General features: G+C 38.1%; 1 protein-coding gene across 1 annotated transcript in view; it reads right to left on the bottom strand.

The window, feature by feature from the left end:
* Positions 1 to 19,566, bottom strand: part of EXT2 (exostosin glycosyltransferase 2) — a 91,705-nt gene that overhangs the window by 21,241 nt on the left and 50,898 nt on the right. The window contains exon 8 of the mRNA XM_009999500.1: positions 7,423 to 7,612. Coding sequence (XP_009997802.1) covers positions 7,423 to 7,612 — 190 coding nt within the window. The remainder of the gene's footprint in view (positions 1 to 7,422; positions 7,613 to 19,566) is intronic.

Genomic DNA, 19,566 nt, shown 5'->3' with positions numbered 1-19,566 from the left:
ATGCAGCTTCCTCTTCTAATGGGCTTGCAATCCTTAACAACCACATCCATGGCTGTATTTCTGGCCAGCCCATAATCCCACCATCAATGCTGCAAGCCTGCATCTCACAGCAAATTTTTCAAGAATTATTTCAATATGATTTCCAAAAACTGCAGGATCAAGAAAAGTGCCATAATTACATTCCATTTAAAACACTCATACTGAAGAGGAACAAACCCCTCCATTCTCTAAATACCTATTCCTCAGCTACAACTCCCAGTGAATTTACACAAAAAACATAAGGAAGAGAAGGGGGAACAATCACAAGGGAGGCAACAACCTGAAGGAATACCACACAAAAAAACCTCTTTTCACTTTTCACACATGCCTAGGGTTGCCATCATACGTTTCTAACAAAAAACTAAGTAACAAAAGCTTGCAAAATGCTTAGATATAAAAATGAATTCTTAGTCTGAAAGCCAGCCCTGTTTCTCAGCTCTAAAATGAATAGTGACATCATACATAAAAGAGGGTTCATTAAAAAGAACAGAAAGCAGTACTTCTATGGAGTGCATTATCTCTTCTCAAAGAGAAATGGTACCATCATGTTGTTAAATACATCATTCCCTGAATTCTTACTTCTGAGACACTAGGAAGTTAATAGTACCCGAGGGGCCCTTCAGCAGCAGATGCATTATCTATCCAATCAGCAGACCAAAGCGTATTTATTTAGGAAATTACTTACTCTAATTATTAATAAACCATTTCCAATTTCAACATTCAACCTAGGGAAACTGAGAATCAATACAGCTGCTGTGCAGAGCTAACCAATATTCTCGAGACACTCATTCTAAGTGGTATCAAGCTCCAAAATAGCAAGTGATACTTAAATGCAGATGGTTTGTTGCAATTGCAATTGGAAGCAGCAGGAAAGCATAATGAAGAGCTGGAAGTGCAGTGTGTACTCTTGTTGGCAAAAACTGGATGCTTGCCAGCATTAAGAGGACTATCACAAATTAAAATTTTAATAAGATCCACTTACTGGCTAAAACAGTAGCATTTTGATGACTCACATGAAGATGCTCATCCAAACATGCATTTCCCCTGTTTTACTATCACAGAAACAACAGCTAGGAATATCCCATGCCTGATGATAACCTGGCACCAGAGTATTAATCCGTATCTAGCTCAAACTTCCCACAGCTTCTATGGAGCCCATTTGGAACTGTAAACAGAAAAATCCTTTCCAGATGTTGTCCAAAGTAGAATAACATCAATAAAAAACTGGGAGAAATCATCTGTAAGCATGCTCCTTTGTATGTACCTGCATTTGCACAGAATCCCACACACCATGCTCAGCTCTCATATCTGATCTTTTATAAAATCCTTCATTTGAAGCTCATTCTAATTGGTCAACAATAGTCTGTATGAATTAAATTAATCAAAATCAATGATGGAAGCCTAAAAAGTACATTTTTAGTCTTCAAGACTGCACGGCAAAACTTAACTGGAATCTGAAGTTTCAAAAAACTGTCAGAAACAACACCAAGCATATTACATCTATTTATTGCCAGAATTCCTTCAATAATGGCTGACTGAAAAAGTTCATTCCGGCACTTCAACTGCTTCAACTTTGAACTACCTGTTCAAAACAGATGCTTTCTACTTACATTACAATATTTATATTTGTCTACAGTAATTCACATAATTTCTCTTCCATACAACAAAATAGAACACTGGTTTCTAGGCCATTATTTAGAGCCCAGTTTCGTTAGGCTGAGTTTGTTAGGCTAAATTTCTAGACTTCCTTGAGAAATAACATTGCAATTCATAAGATGATTCATGGAAGACTAAAACCATGATGCATTTGTTCTCTACCTAATCAAGGAAAATGCCTTAATTCTGTTGTCAGGAAGCAAAACCTAAAGAAATGTTCAAAAAAACATTCCTACCAGTGCTGGCTATGGTATAGCATGCAAAAAAATCCCTGCCACCCAAGATTTTATTATTATTTTTTTTAAGTTAGCACTTTCTTAAGATGCAGTAAGTATCTTAAGTTTTACATCAATATTGTCCATTAACAGTACCAAACTGAAATACAAATATTATTACTGCAGTAATACCCAAAAGTCTCTATCTTATTCCAAGTGTATCAGCAACTTAGCTCCAGGAACCATTACCAATACAACTGCACAGAAAGTACACATTCTTTAAAATGCATTTTTCAATTCTATAAAACTGCACCTAAAAAGGAATCAAGCTAACACACTTTATTTGTAGCTTGTATATATACTAACAGTAATGCATTTATACATTTTCATACCATTTATGGGGTTAACAAAATGATTTCTACAATTGTCTGAAATGAACATGATGAAACATTAGTGGAAATTTATATCACAGGTATTTTCTTGAATTGCAGAACTACCAATTTAGACAAACTCAAACGAAAAGGCAAAAGTATTTGGCTGAGGAAGGAAATGAAAAAACATCCTGTCTATGCAAATATTCCCAGCAGCAGACACTTGGACCACAATGTTTATTTTAATGGATACAGAGTGAGTAAGAAAATAAAATAACTTTTCTTAGAATATTTCAAAGCCGCTAATCTTTTTATTAATATTATACACACAATCACGAGCCTGCTGACATTACTGCTGGGTTGACAGGCTTCCTGCATACCCTGTATGGCTGAGAATATATGCAAAACTCAGCCAAAGACACAGTAGAGACCACATCCCCTAAATCCAGACAGCACGTAAGATGCACAAGATGATTCCATAAAGCTTTAAGGTTTCAGATTAAACTCCTTATCATATGTGATATTTTCTCTCTGTGACTTCAAATATAACATCCAATGTTTTACCATCATAAGCACTCTGAAAACTTAAAAATCTGTGTTGCTCAAAGATTTGCCTGTTGTATTTGAATTATTTTTTTCTCCTAAGACACTGCTCATATTCTGAACTCAAAAGATTAGAACCTTGGTTTCCAGTCTTACCCAAAGCACAGTGTTCTGACTTTGGCACACAGATCTAGTGAAGACCTCAAAATACACAGTAAAGCTTCCACCCCTTTACACACACCTTTGCCTATGATATGTCTCAAATACAAAGCATGGGGTGGTGGTGTGTTGAACAAAGCAAAATAAAGGCCAAAACACAGGACCTTCTTGACCAATTCTGTGATCTAAAGCTGAATTACTGAGTGACTTCACCTCTGTGTACCCCAGTTTCTGAAGCTGTAAAATGGGAATAGCCAGTTAAGCTACTGGTTACACAGCTAGGATACATACATATCTGTACGTGTTTTGAAGGTACTCAGATTAAACCTCTAAAAGGCAGCTTCCTTTATTCTTTATATTTTAACATATTTACATTTTACTTTTATTTCAAAGCAGACATGAATTTTCCAATTAAAAATCTCAGATTCTACCTAATAACAAAAGCATGAATAATGCTACTTACATTGCAGTTTTATACTCTAGGTCTTCTCAAGAGCCTGTGAGATAGTCTGTGTGTCCTTCACTGTGTTCAGGTATCAGCATGGAAAAACCAGTAGCAACTCAGAGCAGACAGGTAGGTGACTTCAGGTCAGCCATTTAAGCTTGCAGAAGCCACTTTGTGTTTCCTTCATACGCGGGGGAGGAAAAAAGGGTACTTCTGGAGGGATTATTTAGTTCATCTTAAAAAAATACCTAATGCAGACTAGATGAAGGTGCTCATTTCCCTTCAGTGATTCCAAAGGGAACAGAGTGATGGGCTCAGAATCACACACGCAGCTCTCAAACATTTTAAGTTACAAGAGCAATCCTTCCAAACTCATAGATCAGAGGGAAAAACAGGCTTTAAACAGGCTACTGAGTTTTAGCCCATATACATGTAGCTACTTTTCCTTCAACTTCATACTTTTGGGTGTTATTTGGGTGAAAACTTTCCAGTCTGGTGTTCACCTACTCAGTTGCCCTCTTAGCAGTTTACTTTATATATTATCACCCAATGTGACACAAAAATTGTCAGTCATAAGAGAGTGGAGTCTGCCTTGGCAAGCCTAGATTTGCAAGGAGTTTGTACTCTATATACCTTGCACATTCCTCACACCTGTTCTCATTTGAAAGCACACCAGTTGAGATCAGCTGCAGCCTCCTCCCTGCACTGAGGGATGTTCAGCAGTACTGATAGCCAAGTGACCATAATTCAGTCTTGTCAATATTCACCACTTGCTCATTTTCAGGTCATGCTGCCAAATACACCTTTCCACTCAAACTTATTAAATGCTGAGGACAAGCAAAAAGTTTTTTTATTTTATGGAATGCTGCATTTGTTGAGGGGTGCAATAACTTAAATTTTGTACAATATTTAGAATTCAATATTTCATTTTTATTCTGTTTTTCTTTGAAGTCCTGAGTTTGCTGAGTTTCATTACTTTAAAGCCTTACTACAAGTATGCAAGCATTCATTTAAAAAACCCACACCAAACAACCAACAACATCCAACATTAATTTTACAACTTGCATGTACTTAAAAACTTTCCACTGCTAGGGACAGATCCCCTCTATTTCCAACACACATTGCTTCGATAATAATGCCATTTTCAATTATAGTACTTTTCTGATGTTGACAGAGGAAAGAAAGAAGCAGCCACGTGTCGTATTTATGTGGCACTATCCTAGCTACATCTCGGGAGATCTAAATCCAGTTCTCAATTTACCACACACAATCACTAAGGATGGCAACTTGGATGTCCTTCACCCAGGCCTCTCACACATGCAAAACAAACACGCAGAGGGCTGCAACGACAAAAGCCCAAGTTTGCTCCTGTACCAAAGGCTGTCCCTTCCATGGGAAGGACCAGGAAGTACTGCACTTGATGCTCTAGGGGGTTAAGTACCTCAGCTTTACTATAACCAATTAAAAGCAAATAGCCATAAAAGTGCAGATACTACTGTAGGGTAATAAACCAGACTTTATCAGTGACAGTGGTGCACATTACAAACTTCAAACTCATTCCTTGCTCTAATCCATCAGAAACTTCCTGGCTTTAACAGGCTATAAACAGCAGAAGCTTTGAAGTCCAAGGATTAGGATCACTAATAGACAGACTGAACTAGAGACTGGTTGAAGAGCCAAGTGGAATGCTCAGCATGGATCTGGAATAAAAGAAGTTAATTTAATCAAACTGACCTCTCTCTAGCCATAGGCCAAGAGATTACAATAGTTACGACAACAATAAAGGGACATGGGATGCTAGAAACAAATAGTTACTTGCAGCAATGCAATGCTTAGGCTAATGTTAGGGCAAAACTGCCTCTGCTTTCGACTGTGCTCTCAAAATCCACAATTTAAAGCCCTATAGGCAAAGGTGTTTGTTTTTTTTAAACTAGTTTATGACTTAGTGGCAATTGAGGCAGAAAAAAGTTAAACACACTTTAATTTTCAAGAAATTCTAAATGCAAGATTAATAGAACATTTTAACAAAAACAATCATTCTAATAATTTATTTGCTTCAATTCTCCTGTATCTCAGAATCACTCTAGGGAAATGCGGAAATAATCAATTTGGGCTAAATCCACCTGCATTCACTGATCACATAACTGAATGTAACACTAAGCATTTTTGCTTTTAGAAAAAACTTACTGCAAAAATTCCACTTATCATCAATTTATATGCAACACTTCTCATTCTAAAGGACTGCAAAACATTTAATAAGTCACTAAACTTGAGGTCTTTAGCACAGCAATATTACAGAACACTTTTTAAAGCAAACAATAAACCTACTCTGCTTGAAACTGGAGCAAGTTGCCAAAATGGCAAATGGGCCAAGTGAATGGTAGCAACAGCTTGGCTCTGAGAAGCTGTTAGAAGATGGTAAATTGAGAGAAGTCAGGGATTAATTTTTACATTGCATCTTGCCACTATGCAGAACAGCTAACTTGGAATAGTGGAAAACAGCAGCAGCTGAAGCCTCTGAAAAGATATTTACAAAGCAAGGATTCCTAACAACACGCTTCATTCACTACAGAAGAATCCACAAGGCTCTGTGCCACCCAATATAGCATGGTTTTGAACACTTATTCCTAGAAGGCAACGTTTCTTCTCCCACACAAAATCACTACGTTTTCAGATGAGAATGAGATTTCTATGTAGTGTATGGGAAACAAACTCATTTGCAGCTAATCTAGAATCAGGAGGCTTTAATTGCCCAGAACAATGCTCAGGATTTTAGTATTAGTGTTCTGCTCACCCTAGGAAGCAGTAAGCATGGAAATAAAACAAGCCACATTGGAGTGGCTACCTGGCACTGGAGATATTACCACAGGCCAAGCCCAGCTACCTTGATTTCAAAAAGGAATTCAGCAATGTCAAGACCTCTTCTTCCAGCTGAGAATCTGGGAGAAGAGTAAAAACAGACAGCCCAGGGCTGAGAAAAGAGGGAGCTGGTGGGAGACAGATGGACACAGACAAACGTGGGACTAGAATCTTGGGTTTGAAAACATAGGCAGCAAGCTATGATGACTGGGCAGCCTGAGACTGAAGGCCTGGCATGAGAGGACACAGTATGGCAGAATGCCAAGCCAGCAGATATCCGTGCCAGCAAAGCACACCTCAGCTACTGAAAATTAAACAAATTAATTCAGAGATTTATGACTCTGAGTTCACAGTAGAGTCATTAAAAGACTTTTGAAACCAAATCTTAAAAGCTACACATTTAAATCACTGGGGGAAAGGTCTGTGAATGTGCTCTCATCTTACAATAAACACGAATTAAAACCATTAAAAATATTGTGCAGACTTCACCTGATTCACTCATAAGGACTATAAAGAGCTATATAGTATCATATGTGTTGAAACCAGAATCTTCTAGAAAAAGGCACACATCTTGTCCTACTGGGCTAGCTGTAGCATTTTCACACAACATTCTGGTGGCATGGGAACTACTTCTTAGCTACCCAAAATGTCCCAAGATTTCATTTCATCAGTCAAAATATTAATTTATTTTATAACTCCAAGTATTCAAATGACTTTGCTGCTTTGAAAAACACTTGCCCTAGGAAACAGCCTAGCAGTAGTATCACTGTGATAAATCTCTACAGAGAAATAAAATCCAGCATTGACAAATCACAGATGGGTCTCTCCTTACTGCTCCCCAGAATAAAGCCAGAAATGTTTCTGTAACTGTTGCATCTGTTACCTTTGATTCAGAAGTCAGCTGCACAACCACTGGTATGTTTTTTTTCTTTTAATCTACTTTGGCTTGTCTCATTTCACTTTCAAAAACATTGTCACCCAAAAAAATCCAGTTTTATTATTTTGAAAGTAACCATGAAATACTATTCAAAGACATATTAATGAAGTAGAAGAGAGATCATTCTGTAACAGGTGCAAGTAGGCATTCTACCCTCCGTTTCACTCTCCTCCATCACACCTACCACGGGGGTCTTACCTTCTGGTGGATTCTTATTCTGGTTGTTCCAGACAACTAACAATTTGGATAGACTAGGCACTTTAGACACCTCCGTGATGACTCGGAAAAGGCTCTCCACTCGGTCATAGGTAAGAACTATGGCTGTGAAACCCTGGGACTGAGGTGGGATCAGTGGAAGGAAGAGTGGGTTGCTCACACTGCTCCATTTCTGTGAAGAAAAAAAGAAAAAAGGAAAACAATTTGATTAAAGTGATTTAATCACAGTAGGGAGTAATTATTACGGTAGGGAGTAATTAATGTAGCCAGCACCTAACTGACAGATTTTTAATTGGCTCAGATCAGGCACATTGATTCTCCAACTATGGCAACAGGTGACTTCAGCAATTTCTCAAAACCCTTCTTAATTCAACTTTCATTTTTGTCTTGCTGTAATGTTGCAAATGAGAGGGTTTAGGTAAAAAATCACGTGTAAGAGATTAATATTACCAAAGAAAAACCAAGCTGAATCTTGAACGTAGCTAGCATGACTCAATTCTCATTTACTAATCCCTATTTCAAGACATTCATATTTATAGTAAGGACTCTATAAACAACAAGAAACTTACTCAGCAATACGTTTCAGAAGCTAAAAAGAATTAACAACAGCAAAACGAAAGCAAAACATAAACCTAACATAAAATGGGTACACCCAAGTAAAAAAGGCAAAAGCAGGCACTAAGAGGAATAAGGTACTAACTTCCACAAAACTGTGCTAAAGGGTGAAAAAAACACCTCTTGTGTGGTTTTTGTTAAAAAGAAAAAAGGGCATAAGATGCAAAGATTAATTTCTGAGCATTACCTTGTGAATTTTAACCAGGGCATTCTTTTTTAAAGGCCTTACTGCAACACAGTGCCAGCATAAGGAAGTCAGCTCAGCTGGCAAAAGACAAGACAGACAACTAAATTCTTGCTGAATGTGCCAACCTCCTTTGGAGTCAACAACATGGGGGAGGAAGCAGTGAAGGGGCCATTTGACAGGAATTAAAGTGCCAGCACTTCAGTCTCAACTTTTCCATTCCAGCTGATGTTCCAAGCAGGGGTCGGACTGAGAAGCAAAGGGAAAAACAAGACCTTTTGGGACGAGGTGAAAAGGGGAGTTAGGAAAGCATAAACTGAGTGATGCTGTTTTGCAGGAAAGACTTGAATCCTAGCCTGTAAAAACCATGAATACTCAGAAGAGGTTAGTAACAGCCAGCAATTTACAGAAACACTGTGAGAACCTCCACCTAATCTCATGCTATAAGCCTGCTTGTATCAAGAGGAAAGCAAGTTTTACAAGCTCAAAGTTATCAGCTCATATTTGCAGGAAGTAAACTTTACCATTTTCCATTTCTTTACTTAGTCTTTCAGTTACTTCATACACCCAACAATCATCCTTCTCATGTTTAGTGGTAGACCCCTCTAATTATAATAATTTCAAGCATTAGTAGAATAGAGAGCCTATTTACTAAAAGAGATCATAACATTTTGACCATTTTGGCAAAGGAAAATATAAAAAAAAAGGATGTGAATATAATTTACTTCTACAAACACATCAACCCTGAAGTGGGGGATATATATGAGGTGAAAAAGAGACACAGCATTGACACACTGCTTTATCCAGGATGGTCTAAAGGTATGTGACAGGCTCTATCAGTACTCTATCAGTAGGAGTAAAAACCTTTAGCAATCTTCCTAAAAGAGCTGGAAAGATGAACGGGTCTTCAGCTACACATATTTTATCAAGTCTGGTACAAGATGCATTCAACAGAAACTGTTCATGAGGTTCCTAACGGAAAGCATGAAGTTCTTGTTTTTACCCAACAGGAGCAATATGATAATGTAGAAATAATAACAGCATAATATGGAACTTCCATTCATGAAAGGGATGTAGCTACCTGTGATAGCAGAGGACTACAGTAATTCAGAAAATATATATCCATTACTTTAGCAACTGGCATGTTCAGATTATTAAGTTTTCTAAAATTCAAGCTTTAATACACAATTTTGCTCATTTTACCAGAAGACTGGTGGCAGAGGCAGACAGCCTTCTGATTTTGATCCAGCTTCAATAATTCCTACAGCAAATCACAGTCCATCTCATTAAAGCTTTACAGACTTGTTTCCACACAACCCCCATCCCAAGACTGCTATTACCCAAATGACCCTTGTAATGTCAAGCAGCTTCTTACAATGACTTTCAGATACCTCTATTTATTAATACTTGAAGCAGAGGTTTCACACCCTACCCAGTAGAGTGCCAAGAAAATCTTAACATTTCTGCCCTACCAGAAGAAAAACAATGGTAGAGTCATTGATGGATAATGTTGTATTTCCTACTTATGGAAGAGCATTGACACCTAAATTAATGGCTCCCTCTTGAAGTTTTTCTAGCAACTTTTTCTCTCTGGCCACAGCATTTCCTAACAAATTTACTTGCTATCATATCCTTGGAAAAGGATTATTACTTTTCTATCACCTAAGACTATTTTAAGTGCTTACAGTAAAACATACAGATAGATGTTCATGTGTGAACACATGCATATGTGCCTATATATTATCATGCTTTCTCTTACAAACCTCAGTTTTATGTGTATTACTTAAATGTCCAACTTCTACTACTTTCAGAAAGGCATGAAAATTCTCCCCTGCTGGCTACAATTTTAAAAAAAATAATAAATAAGGCAACTTTTGAGGTGTTTTTGTTCATGCATCTACTAAAGGACGATGGAGGGAGGGAAAAGCCTGCAGACACTCACTAATGGATGGGAGAACCAAGCTTCTTATTTGAGAAAAACATTTCAAAAAGGCAATTAAGCATCTCTCAAGTGCCATTAAAAGCCAACCCCCTGCTGCCTGCCTGAAGAGTGTGTCTACAGTCTAGAGACCTATTGACCCTACTTTCTGCAGGAAATCAGGCAAATTCAAGCCTCCATAATTTGCTAAAGTCTTCCAGATTTCTGCTTGGGAAAAGCAAACCATATAGGCAATTAATTCAACAGCAACCTAATTGAATCTCCATTATGGCAGCAAAGCATGAAATGGATAATGACATAGGGATGGGTTCTCCCAGTCAATGCTCAAGAAGCCAAGTGGTGAAGGAACATTTGCTCCAGTCCCGTATTTATTAACATTCTTGACAGAAATTCACAGTAACTTTCACTCTCAGAGAGAAGAGCAAACAGCAACAGAGGACTGATCATCTATCACCTTTGACAAAGTGCTGACACTCAGCTATGGGTAAGACAACCCTTCATTCTTGCCCTCCCAGGTAACATCATTAGAGAAGCTAGCATAATTAATCCAAGATTAATAGGTTGTTTGTCATGGATCATTTTTATGGGCAAAAAAGATCAAGTTCAAATGCCACTATCCTAAGAACAAACTCATTTCACTTACGTCTCACAGTCTCAGTTATCTGACAGCTCTTTGCAGTTCACGTGAAAAGCCAAAGTAGTGGGACCTGAATGACAGTGAGAACTTAGTGATAACCTAATGCTAGGGAAGGAGGAGAATTCAGAAATGGACATGTACATAGGCAAGGATTCAGAATGCTGCAGCTGTCCCATGCATGCTTTCCACTAAAGCGTGCATGTGTAATAATGCCTTAGAAAGAAAGTGTCTTCCTTTACTATAGATCCATTGTCCTCTCTCTTGGTTATTAAAAACAACTTGACTCTATTTTAGGAACAGTTAACACATTAAGGAGAAGGTATTAAGGGAGTTGAGTTCTCATTATGTGAGATGCTTAAGGTTGGTCTTGATATGGAGTCTTTAGGTTCAAGTTAGCAGAGAAGTTTTAAACAGACCATTCTTAGCAGGATACAGAAGTAAGACCAAAACTGGTCTGAGAACTGGCCAATCATTATATATGCTGCAAAATCTCAAAGGTATTGGCAAAATAACAGATATAACTAAGACAGGGTCCTACCCCAAAACTTCTTATTTGGGTATACAATGAGTACCATTGAAAAATACTTGCGGAAAGACACAGCAGACACTTTATAAACTGCATCACCAAATGATCTCTAGGAAAACAAGGCTGTGTAGGATGTCCCAAACAATAGAAGAGAGCCAAGAACTTAGTGGGAAAACTCAACAACAGCATTTGAGAACAGTAAAATCGAACTGCTCCCATGAAATAGACAGTAAGGCTTTCCTCCATATGTATTTTATTTTCAACAACTAGACTTGACACTTGTTGTAACCAACATATTGGTGAAACCACAGGGTATGAACAACAACTCGCTGACTTTTAAAAGCACAGAGATAACACTGTATTGAACATAAACAGTAGCTAAGCAGTTCTTCTACACATCTAAGCAAAGCAGGGATATATATTCCCTGCCTCTGTGGGTAAGGCTTTTTCAGCTGGGTTGTTTTGAGTATGATTCTAACCTCAATGTGGTTTCAATTATGAATTACCAGACCAAAAAAAGCCTTGATTTATTCTATTTTGCTCCAATTATTTATGATAAGTTTCTATTGAATACTTTGAGAAAGTGTTTAATCATGCTTCCCATCCTCAAGTGGTCACAGGGCAAAACCAAAGGAATTCACCCTCTCTACTTCTTCAGAACCAACCACAGTGCTTACACTCTGCAGAATCACAAGCCAAGTAGCAGTGGCCATCATTTCACATTTTGATGAAAATTATACCTCCTCAAAAATATTTTAGCCACAAGACCCACAGAATTTTCTACCTGTTCCTTCTTCAGTGATGGAATCTGATACTGTCATGAATCTTGAATTCTGAGTTTCCAAATACCTCACGTAACTGAAACACACCAGCATCTTTTTTTTGTTAAGTCACTTAAATCTAATCAGCTGTCTGAGCCCTTCTGTCAGAAACTATTGGCTGAACACTTTCTTTGATATAAAGACTCAGCTTCAGGCTCATCTCTTCAACTCCTTAATTTCAATAACGTGTCAAAGGAATAAATACATTTGCAGTGAGAAGAGAAGAATTACCAAGAACTGAGTTAATATTTACAGTTGTAATAATAATTTGCTTTTTGGAATACATCAATTTTATTGCCATTCTTTTTTAAGAATAAGAATATTACAACATTATAACTTGGATAAGAACATTCAAATAATTGGAAAGAGAACCAAGAAAAGATTCATGTTTTTCTGTGGTTTTGGCTTTTTTCCCCCCCTGTTCTAAGTTGACATAGCAGCTTGTAATAAAAAAAAAACCCAGGGTATGACAGAATCTGAATTGGGAAAACAGAGCTTAACAGACCTTTCATGTTCCATAAGCCAGAAAAGACAGGTACTGCTGAAAAGATGACTCGTGGAATCCAAAGCCACAAAGTCCCATTATTTTAAAATATTTTTTATAATTCATTACTCCCACTACCTAAAATAAATCTGCACAGTTATGAAGCCACAGAAGGCAACAGGTAGTGCAACAAAAAAGGTAAGAACAAGACTCTCACCTTATGGCAGCAAAATTGTACTGTTTCTTTGGGTGCATCTCAAAACCAGCTTTGCTGAGATTAAAAACGTACCTTTCATTTGTATATATAGATGACTACTTCTCAGCTAAAGACACAGAAAAAGTTAGTGGAGGAAATAAAAAGCAACAGTATTAAATAGTCAGGTATAGTCTTAAGAACTAAAACATAATTCAAGTGAAATAGATTAAATCTAGCTTCTGATTTTGTCAACTAAAAAAAAATAATCATCTGTGCCTCAAAGGATATAAATTTACAAGGGAAATAAACCTACACACTAGGTACTAGCCACACAACATAAGTTAACTGTGAGGTTACCTATTTCTGTGCAAGAGAAGAATCCTAACCTCTGGGCAGGTAAGTTAGATAACCAACAGTTTTCATACACACACAAAACCATCAGTCCTTATAGCTGATTACATGTGGTAGACTCAATCTGTCCATAACACCAACAGTGCAAAAACGTACCAATAAACTGAAATTTATTTAGTATAAGAAAGAATATCTATCTTCTAACATGGTAAACAAAGCAAAATTTCACCCAGCTGATTCAAACAATCGCACAAGGTAGCTGAAAATACAGCAGGAAAAGAAACTAATATTGTTCAATGAAAAAAATACCAGATGTGTATTGCCCAGAAAAGTGCTAGCTTGTTCTCATTTGCAAGTAAAAATAATAAATTTATGTTAATATTTCCTTAATGCTTTAAAGATGAGAAATGGTAGCAGGGCTGTAAAATACTACTCAAAGATCTAATAAACTGTTTGATTGTTTAACAAATGTCAGCTGCCTGGTAATTGGCAGAGGTGCACAAAGTTTTTGTAAATTAACATCCTACTGAGGCTTTGCTGAATGAATGGCACTTTTTGCACTAAGTGAACTTGGCTATTTTAGTTTAAAACAAAGGATGGTGCTGTTTTCTGCCTCACTGGGAGAAATGAAATTTGGTATGTTTATTGTTCAGCATAGTGATATTCTCAAGTGATTACTAAACTATGGTCTGTATCATCCAAGGTCAAAGCTCAAAAGCAGCCCCTGACAAAAAAAAACTTCTAATGTTTTACAGCTACGTTATAAATAGGCTTGAAAGAATTTCAACAAATGCACATAAGGAAATCTGGGAAAACTCTGTCTTATTAATCTTTCAGAAATCCATATACGTTAGCAAGTTATGAGATAAAGTAAGAGGAAAATTTAAATCCTCTGTATAAAGAAGCAGAGCGAGAAAGTAATTCACCTCTATTAGCGCATAATACTTAACTGAAGATAATAGATCACATCTCAAACCTCAGATCATTAGTTCTAATCCAGCCCAAACCTAACCATTAGAATGCACAAAGTCAAAGCAGCCAGTTTCTGGCTTACCTGAACATAACTGCATATGCATTTATCTTCTTTGTACCTTATCCTCCCCCTTGCTGGAAAAACACCCTCCTGCACTGCTGCTGCATCCACGCTGTGGTGAACATACTCAGGCAACAGTCTCACTAATATTTTCAGCCAATATAAGCCAAAATAATGCCAAAACAAGCAGCTTTCCAACCACCTGGGCCCTCCCCTTACTTTTTTTTTTTCTTTCTCAGTAAGTTTTACATGATGAAAAATACTTGAGTTAATTCACCATAAGTGAATTAAAAACCTCAAAAGTAGCTCATAGAGAGAGAAATAGTCATCCAACTGCAGAAGAGCACATGACTGCTGATTTTGGCCACAATACTTGCTTATAGTGCTTTAAAATTCTTGGGAAACTACAGACTCAATATAAGGTGTTTCTTTGTGTTGAGACTTGAGGAATATCTGGGGAAGAGGAATAAAACTTATCTATATGCAGATCTAGCCATGAACGTGTCTCACCAATTTTAAATGCATGAATACCACTTTTATGCTGACTGTCCAAGATAATAGCCCTTTCCTTTGATACAAACTTTGATGAGGGGATTGAGTGCTTCCTAACTTTGCAGATAACACTAAGCTGGGAGGAAGTGTCAATTTGCTTGAGGATAGGAAGGCTCTGCAGAGAGACCTGGACAGGCTGGATCAATGGGCTAAGGCCAATTGTATGAGGTTTAACAAGGACAAGTGCCAGGTCCCCCACTTCAGTCACAACAAACCCCATGCAAAGATACAGACTAGGGGATGAGTGGCTGGAAAGCACCATGGTGAAGCACCTGGCAGTACTGGTTGACAGCCAACTTAAAGTGAGCCAGCAGTGTGCCCAGGAGGCCAGGAAGGCCAACACCATCCTGGCTTGCATCAGGAAGAGTGTGGCCAGCAGGAGCAGCGAACTGATCGTGTCCCTGCACTTGGCATTGGTGAGGCCACACCTTAAGTACTGTGTCCAGTTCTGGGCCCCTCACTTCAGGAAGGATGTAGAGCTGATGGAGCACGTCCAGAGAAGAGCTACCAAGCTGGTGAAAGGTCTGGAGAACAAGTCTTATGAGGAGAGGCTAAGGGAACTAGGATTGTTTAGTCTGAAGAAGAGGAGGCTGAGGGGACACCTCATTGCTCTCTACAACTACCTGAAAGGAGGTTGTAGGGAGGTGGAAGTTGGCTTCTTTTCTCAAGTGAATAATGACAGGGCAAGAGGAAATGGCCTGAAGTTGTGGCAGGAGAGGTTTATACTGGATATTAGAAAGAATTTCTTTACCAGAAGAGTGGTTGGACAGTGGAACAGGCTGCCCAGGGAGGTGGTGGAGTCACCATGCCTGGAAATGTTTAAAAGAAATATAGATGTGGTACTTAGAGACATGATTTAATCACTGAACAGGTAGATTAGGTTATGGTAGGTGGATTTAGGTTATGGCTGGACTTGATGATCCTCAAGGTCTCTTCCAATCAGGATGATTTTGTGATTCTGTTTTCATATTTTCAGACAATAGCCATTAAGTCCCTACCAGTCCTACTTTGCAAGTGATCACAAACTTCAGGCAGCCTTTTGTGAAAGATGCAGCTTTCTCTTCATAGGTATTGTTGCTACAAACTTACTTGAGTATTTGAGGGTCCTAAAAAGCTCCTTTTTTTTAGCATACTTACAGGCTATAATCTGTTAAGTGTTTGATACCTCAAAATAGATTAAATTCTACTGCACTACAATCAAATTAACAAAAGGCAGTACTATATGAAATCATAGGAAACAGACTGAAATTAGATGATTAATCATAAAACTGAAAGCAAACTCCTGAGGCTGCAATAGCTCAACAAAACACAGAGCAAAACATGAACCTTGGAGAGTTATGAGATATACCAACTGTCAAAGTAGAAAGCAAGCTTTTAATGCTCAATATCACATCTGAAGCAGTAGTAACAATTGAGTAGCAAAACAATTAACAAGCAAGACATTATACTGAGCTCTATTTTTCTGTTACTTCTCAGAATCCTAGTGATATCCTAAGCAAATTCACCCCTATAAGCACACAAAGATAAAGAAACCTTAAACCAAGGAGGCAGGCAAGTAAGCAACCATGGTCAAGGATCCTCCCTAGCTAAGGATTCTCCTCTGCATGATAGTAGATGAGAAGCTTGGCATGAGCAGCCAGTGTGTGCTGGAGCCCAGAGCTGGGCTGCATCAAAAGAAGTGTAGCCAGCAGGGCCAGGGAGGTGATTCTGCCCCTCTGCTCTAGTGAGACCCCACTTGGAATACTGCGTACAGCTCTGGTGCTCTCAGCACAGGAAAGACATGTAGGTGTTGGAGAGGGTCCAGAGAAAGGCCATGAAGGTGATCAGAGGGCTGGAGCACCTCTGCTATGAAGACAGGATGAGGGAATCGGGGCTGTTCAGCCTGGAGAAGAGAAGGCTCCAAGAAGACCTTCCAGTACCTGAAGGGGCTACAGGAAAGCTGGGGAGGGAATTTCACCAGAGAGTACAGTGATAGGACAAGGAGTAATAGTTTTAAACTGGAAGAAGGGAGATTCAGGTTAGACATGAGGAAGAATTATTCATCATGACGGTAGTAAGGTGCTGGAATAGGTTGCCTTGGCAGGTTGTTGATGTCCCCTCCCTGGCAGTGTTCAAGGCCAGGTTGAATGGGGCTTGGAGCAACCTGTTCTAGTGTGAGGTGTCCCTGCTCATGCAGGGAGGTTGGAACCTGATGATCTTTAAGGTCCCTTCCAACCTTAACTATTCTATGAGTCTGTGATCATCACCTTCTAAATGGTCTGAAGTTAGCAATCAGCTGAGTCCTGAAAAATATGCACCTCTATAGAACAGAAGTATAATATGCTCTCACCTCAAAGTGATAAAATATATTCACAGAAAAAAATCTCAAAGATAAACCAGAGAAGGCTCCAGTTACCTGCTTCAAACGAAAGAACAAGGGTAAAAATCTAACAGTATTAGCTGTCTTAAAAAAAGAAAAGGCCTCATAGAAAGATCTTTTCATACGTACTCAGAGTTACTATCAAAATCCCCAGCTAATGATATCACAGGATTGTGTTCTGCTGTTCTACAAATTTAACTGCTCTTGAAGAATTCCCAATCTGAATTCTGTTTTCTTTAATTGACCCTCTGAGAAAGGGTCACAAACACTGTGTTGCTGGCTAACATGGAGCTCACACAACCCATAAAAGAACTTCTAATGATATTTCAGTTTCACATTGAAGTAAGAAATGAATTCATGCACATATTAAGCAATTTTCATAGACTAAGATAAACATAAAATTCTTTCAACTGAGACATAAAACCACCAAGGAATTGACTATTCGTGGCATGAGAGGCATGATATGAGGTGTTAACTCCAACATTCTGGACCAATTCCAGTCTAACTGCAGTCAGCCTTCTAACTTTTCTTTGCACTTGCACATCAATACAATATTCCTCCCTACAGCTTGCACTGCCTTGGCATGCTATTGCTCTTAACTATCCCTCCAGATTTTCAGAGTTCTGTATGTTGCCATGTCTGTGGTGATAACCCCTCTGCTGAAAAACCTCTAGGACAAATATATTTTTTTTTCCAAGTATATATTAAAAAGGAGCCTACCTGTTTCTCAGAGTAAGATTAGCTTCCCCTGAAATGGATAGGTTTCCAGTATAGGAAAAAACCCAGGAGAAGATGTTTTTGTGTCCCCTTTAAACACTGAGTAATTCCAAAGCCATTTTCTTTATTTTACTATGTATTTGTTTTGCTAGCATCATCAAAGGTGCTAAGAGGTTCTGATCCCCTTCTTGTGAAGTATGTACTTACTTCTTGTGCAACTTAATTTCTTATACATTGACAAGTGCCACATTTGCTCTCTTTGCAATGACAACAGAAGATTACTAATGCCTTTGGCTAGGAAATGGAAAAACATCTTCTGGAACCCAGCAATGAGCTTCTAACTCTGTCAACAACGGTTCACACATCAGCCTGAAGAGTAAAGTTAAACTTCCTCCTGAGCACTCCTACTGAGCTTTCAGAGACACTGTCTCTAAACTACCATAAAGTGAGACAGTTAACAAGTTTGGTTTTATTAGTAAAACAAAACTAAGTTTTATATTTTGACACAGAGAAAATTAACTGATTATGAGTGAAAATCATCTGCAGGCTTTTATATGGTAAAAAATCAGAACCAGCTGCTTGGTGCAGAAGGTTAATTAATACTCTAGTGTTTCTTCTTAAAAGAGGTGGGTTCAATCAGTGAATTTTTTTTGAGAAAGAAAAAACACAGTAAAACTTTTATCATCTGTTTCTGTATAACACAAATTCCATAGAAATACAATCAGAAAAAGCATAGGAATAGCTATTTCATTAGAATTACATGAAAGAGCCTTGCAGGTTCTTTAAGACCTTCAGTATTTCCACCAACTACTTCCACTGTCATTAATTTTAAAGACCATTAAACTCACACTAAGTTCAACAGAAATAGAGTAGTGTGTGTGTGTGTGTGCATGAAAAATAAATATATAAACAAACTAGCCATTTAGTGTGTGCAACAGCAAAAGTTAAAAGTTCACATTTCACCGCCAGGACATAAAATGAACTGCTAGCTATTCTGCCAGTTGTCATAAAATATATTAGCTTCATCTGTGCAGGTTACCAACACAACACACACACACTTGAACACATGTACACAGAATTATTCCCAAGTTTCATTGCATATACCTTTTAAATGAGAAAAAACAAATGCACAATTTGTTTTATGATCAAACAAATTTACTTACCACAGCTGGGGGATCATTCCATTCTTCATAAGAAATGGCAGCATATGGGTAAATTCTGTCATTGATAATCTGAAGAGTGGCAAGAGCAATTGCTTTCATCGATCGAAAATATGCTTCCCAAAACCACCTTGCCTGTAAAGAGAATGAAGCTCACTTTCACAATGCACTGATCCACTGCTTAAGAAACAATTTTGGCTCACCATGCACAATCTGTTCCATGCAGTCTACAAGTCAGGTGAAAATTAAATTAGGAGGCATTCTTATTGTAGCTAGAATATTTCCATAGAGCCTGAAGGCTTCAAACTCAGCCCCACCTCCCAGAAAAACAGAATTTACAGCCAATAAAAGGAAGCAGCAGCATTACTTTGCAAGTGACTAAACAGAATGTGAATACTGGAAGGAAGAGGTTACTTTCACACTTTTCCCATGTTTTCCTCTTGAAGAATATCAAAAACAGCTCGACCATAGAAAAGAAGAAATTGCTGTTATAGTCAGTTTTTCCAACGCAGAGAGAAATCCACAGTGCAGCTACATAGCCAAAGAAAAGCA

The sequence above is a fragment of the Chaetura pelagica genome, unplaced genomic scaffold (assembly GCF_000747805.2).
Source record: "Chaetura pelagica isolate M959 unplaced genomic scaffold, ChaPel_1.0 scaffold55, whole genome shotgun sequence".
Taxonomy (NCBI): domain Eukaryota; kingdom Metazoa; phylum Chordata; class Aves; order Apodiformes; family Apodidae; genus Chaetura; species Chaetura pelagica.
The sequence above is the reverse complement of the archived record's forward strand: the minus strand, read 5'-3'. Positions and strand labels throughout refer to the sequence as shown.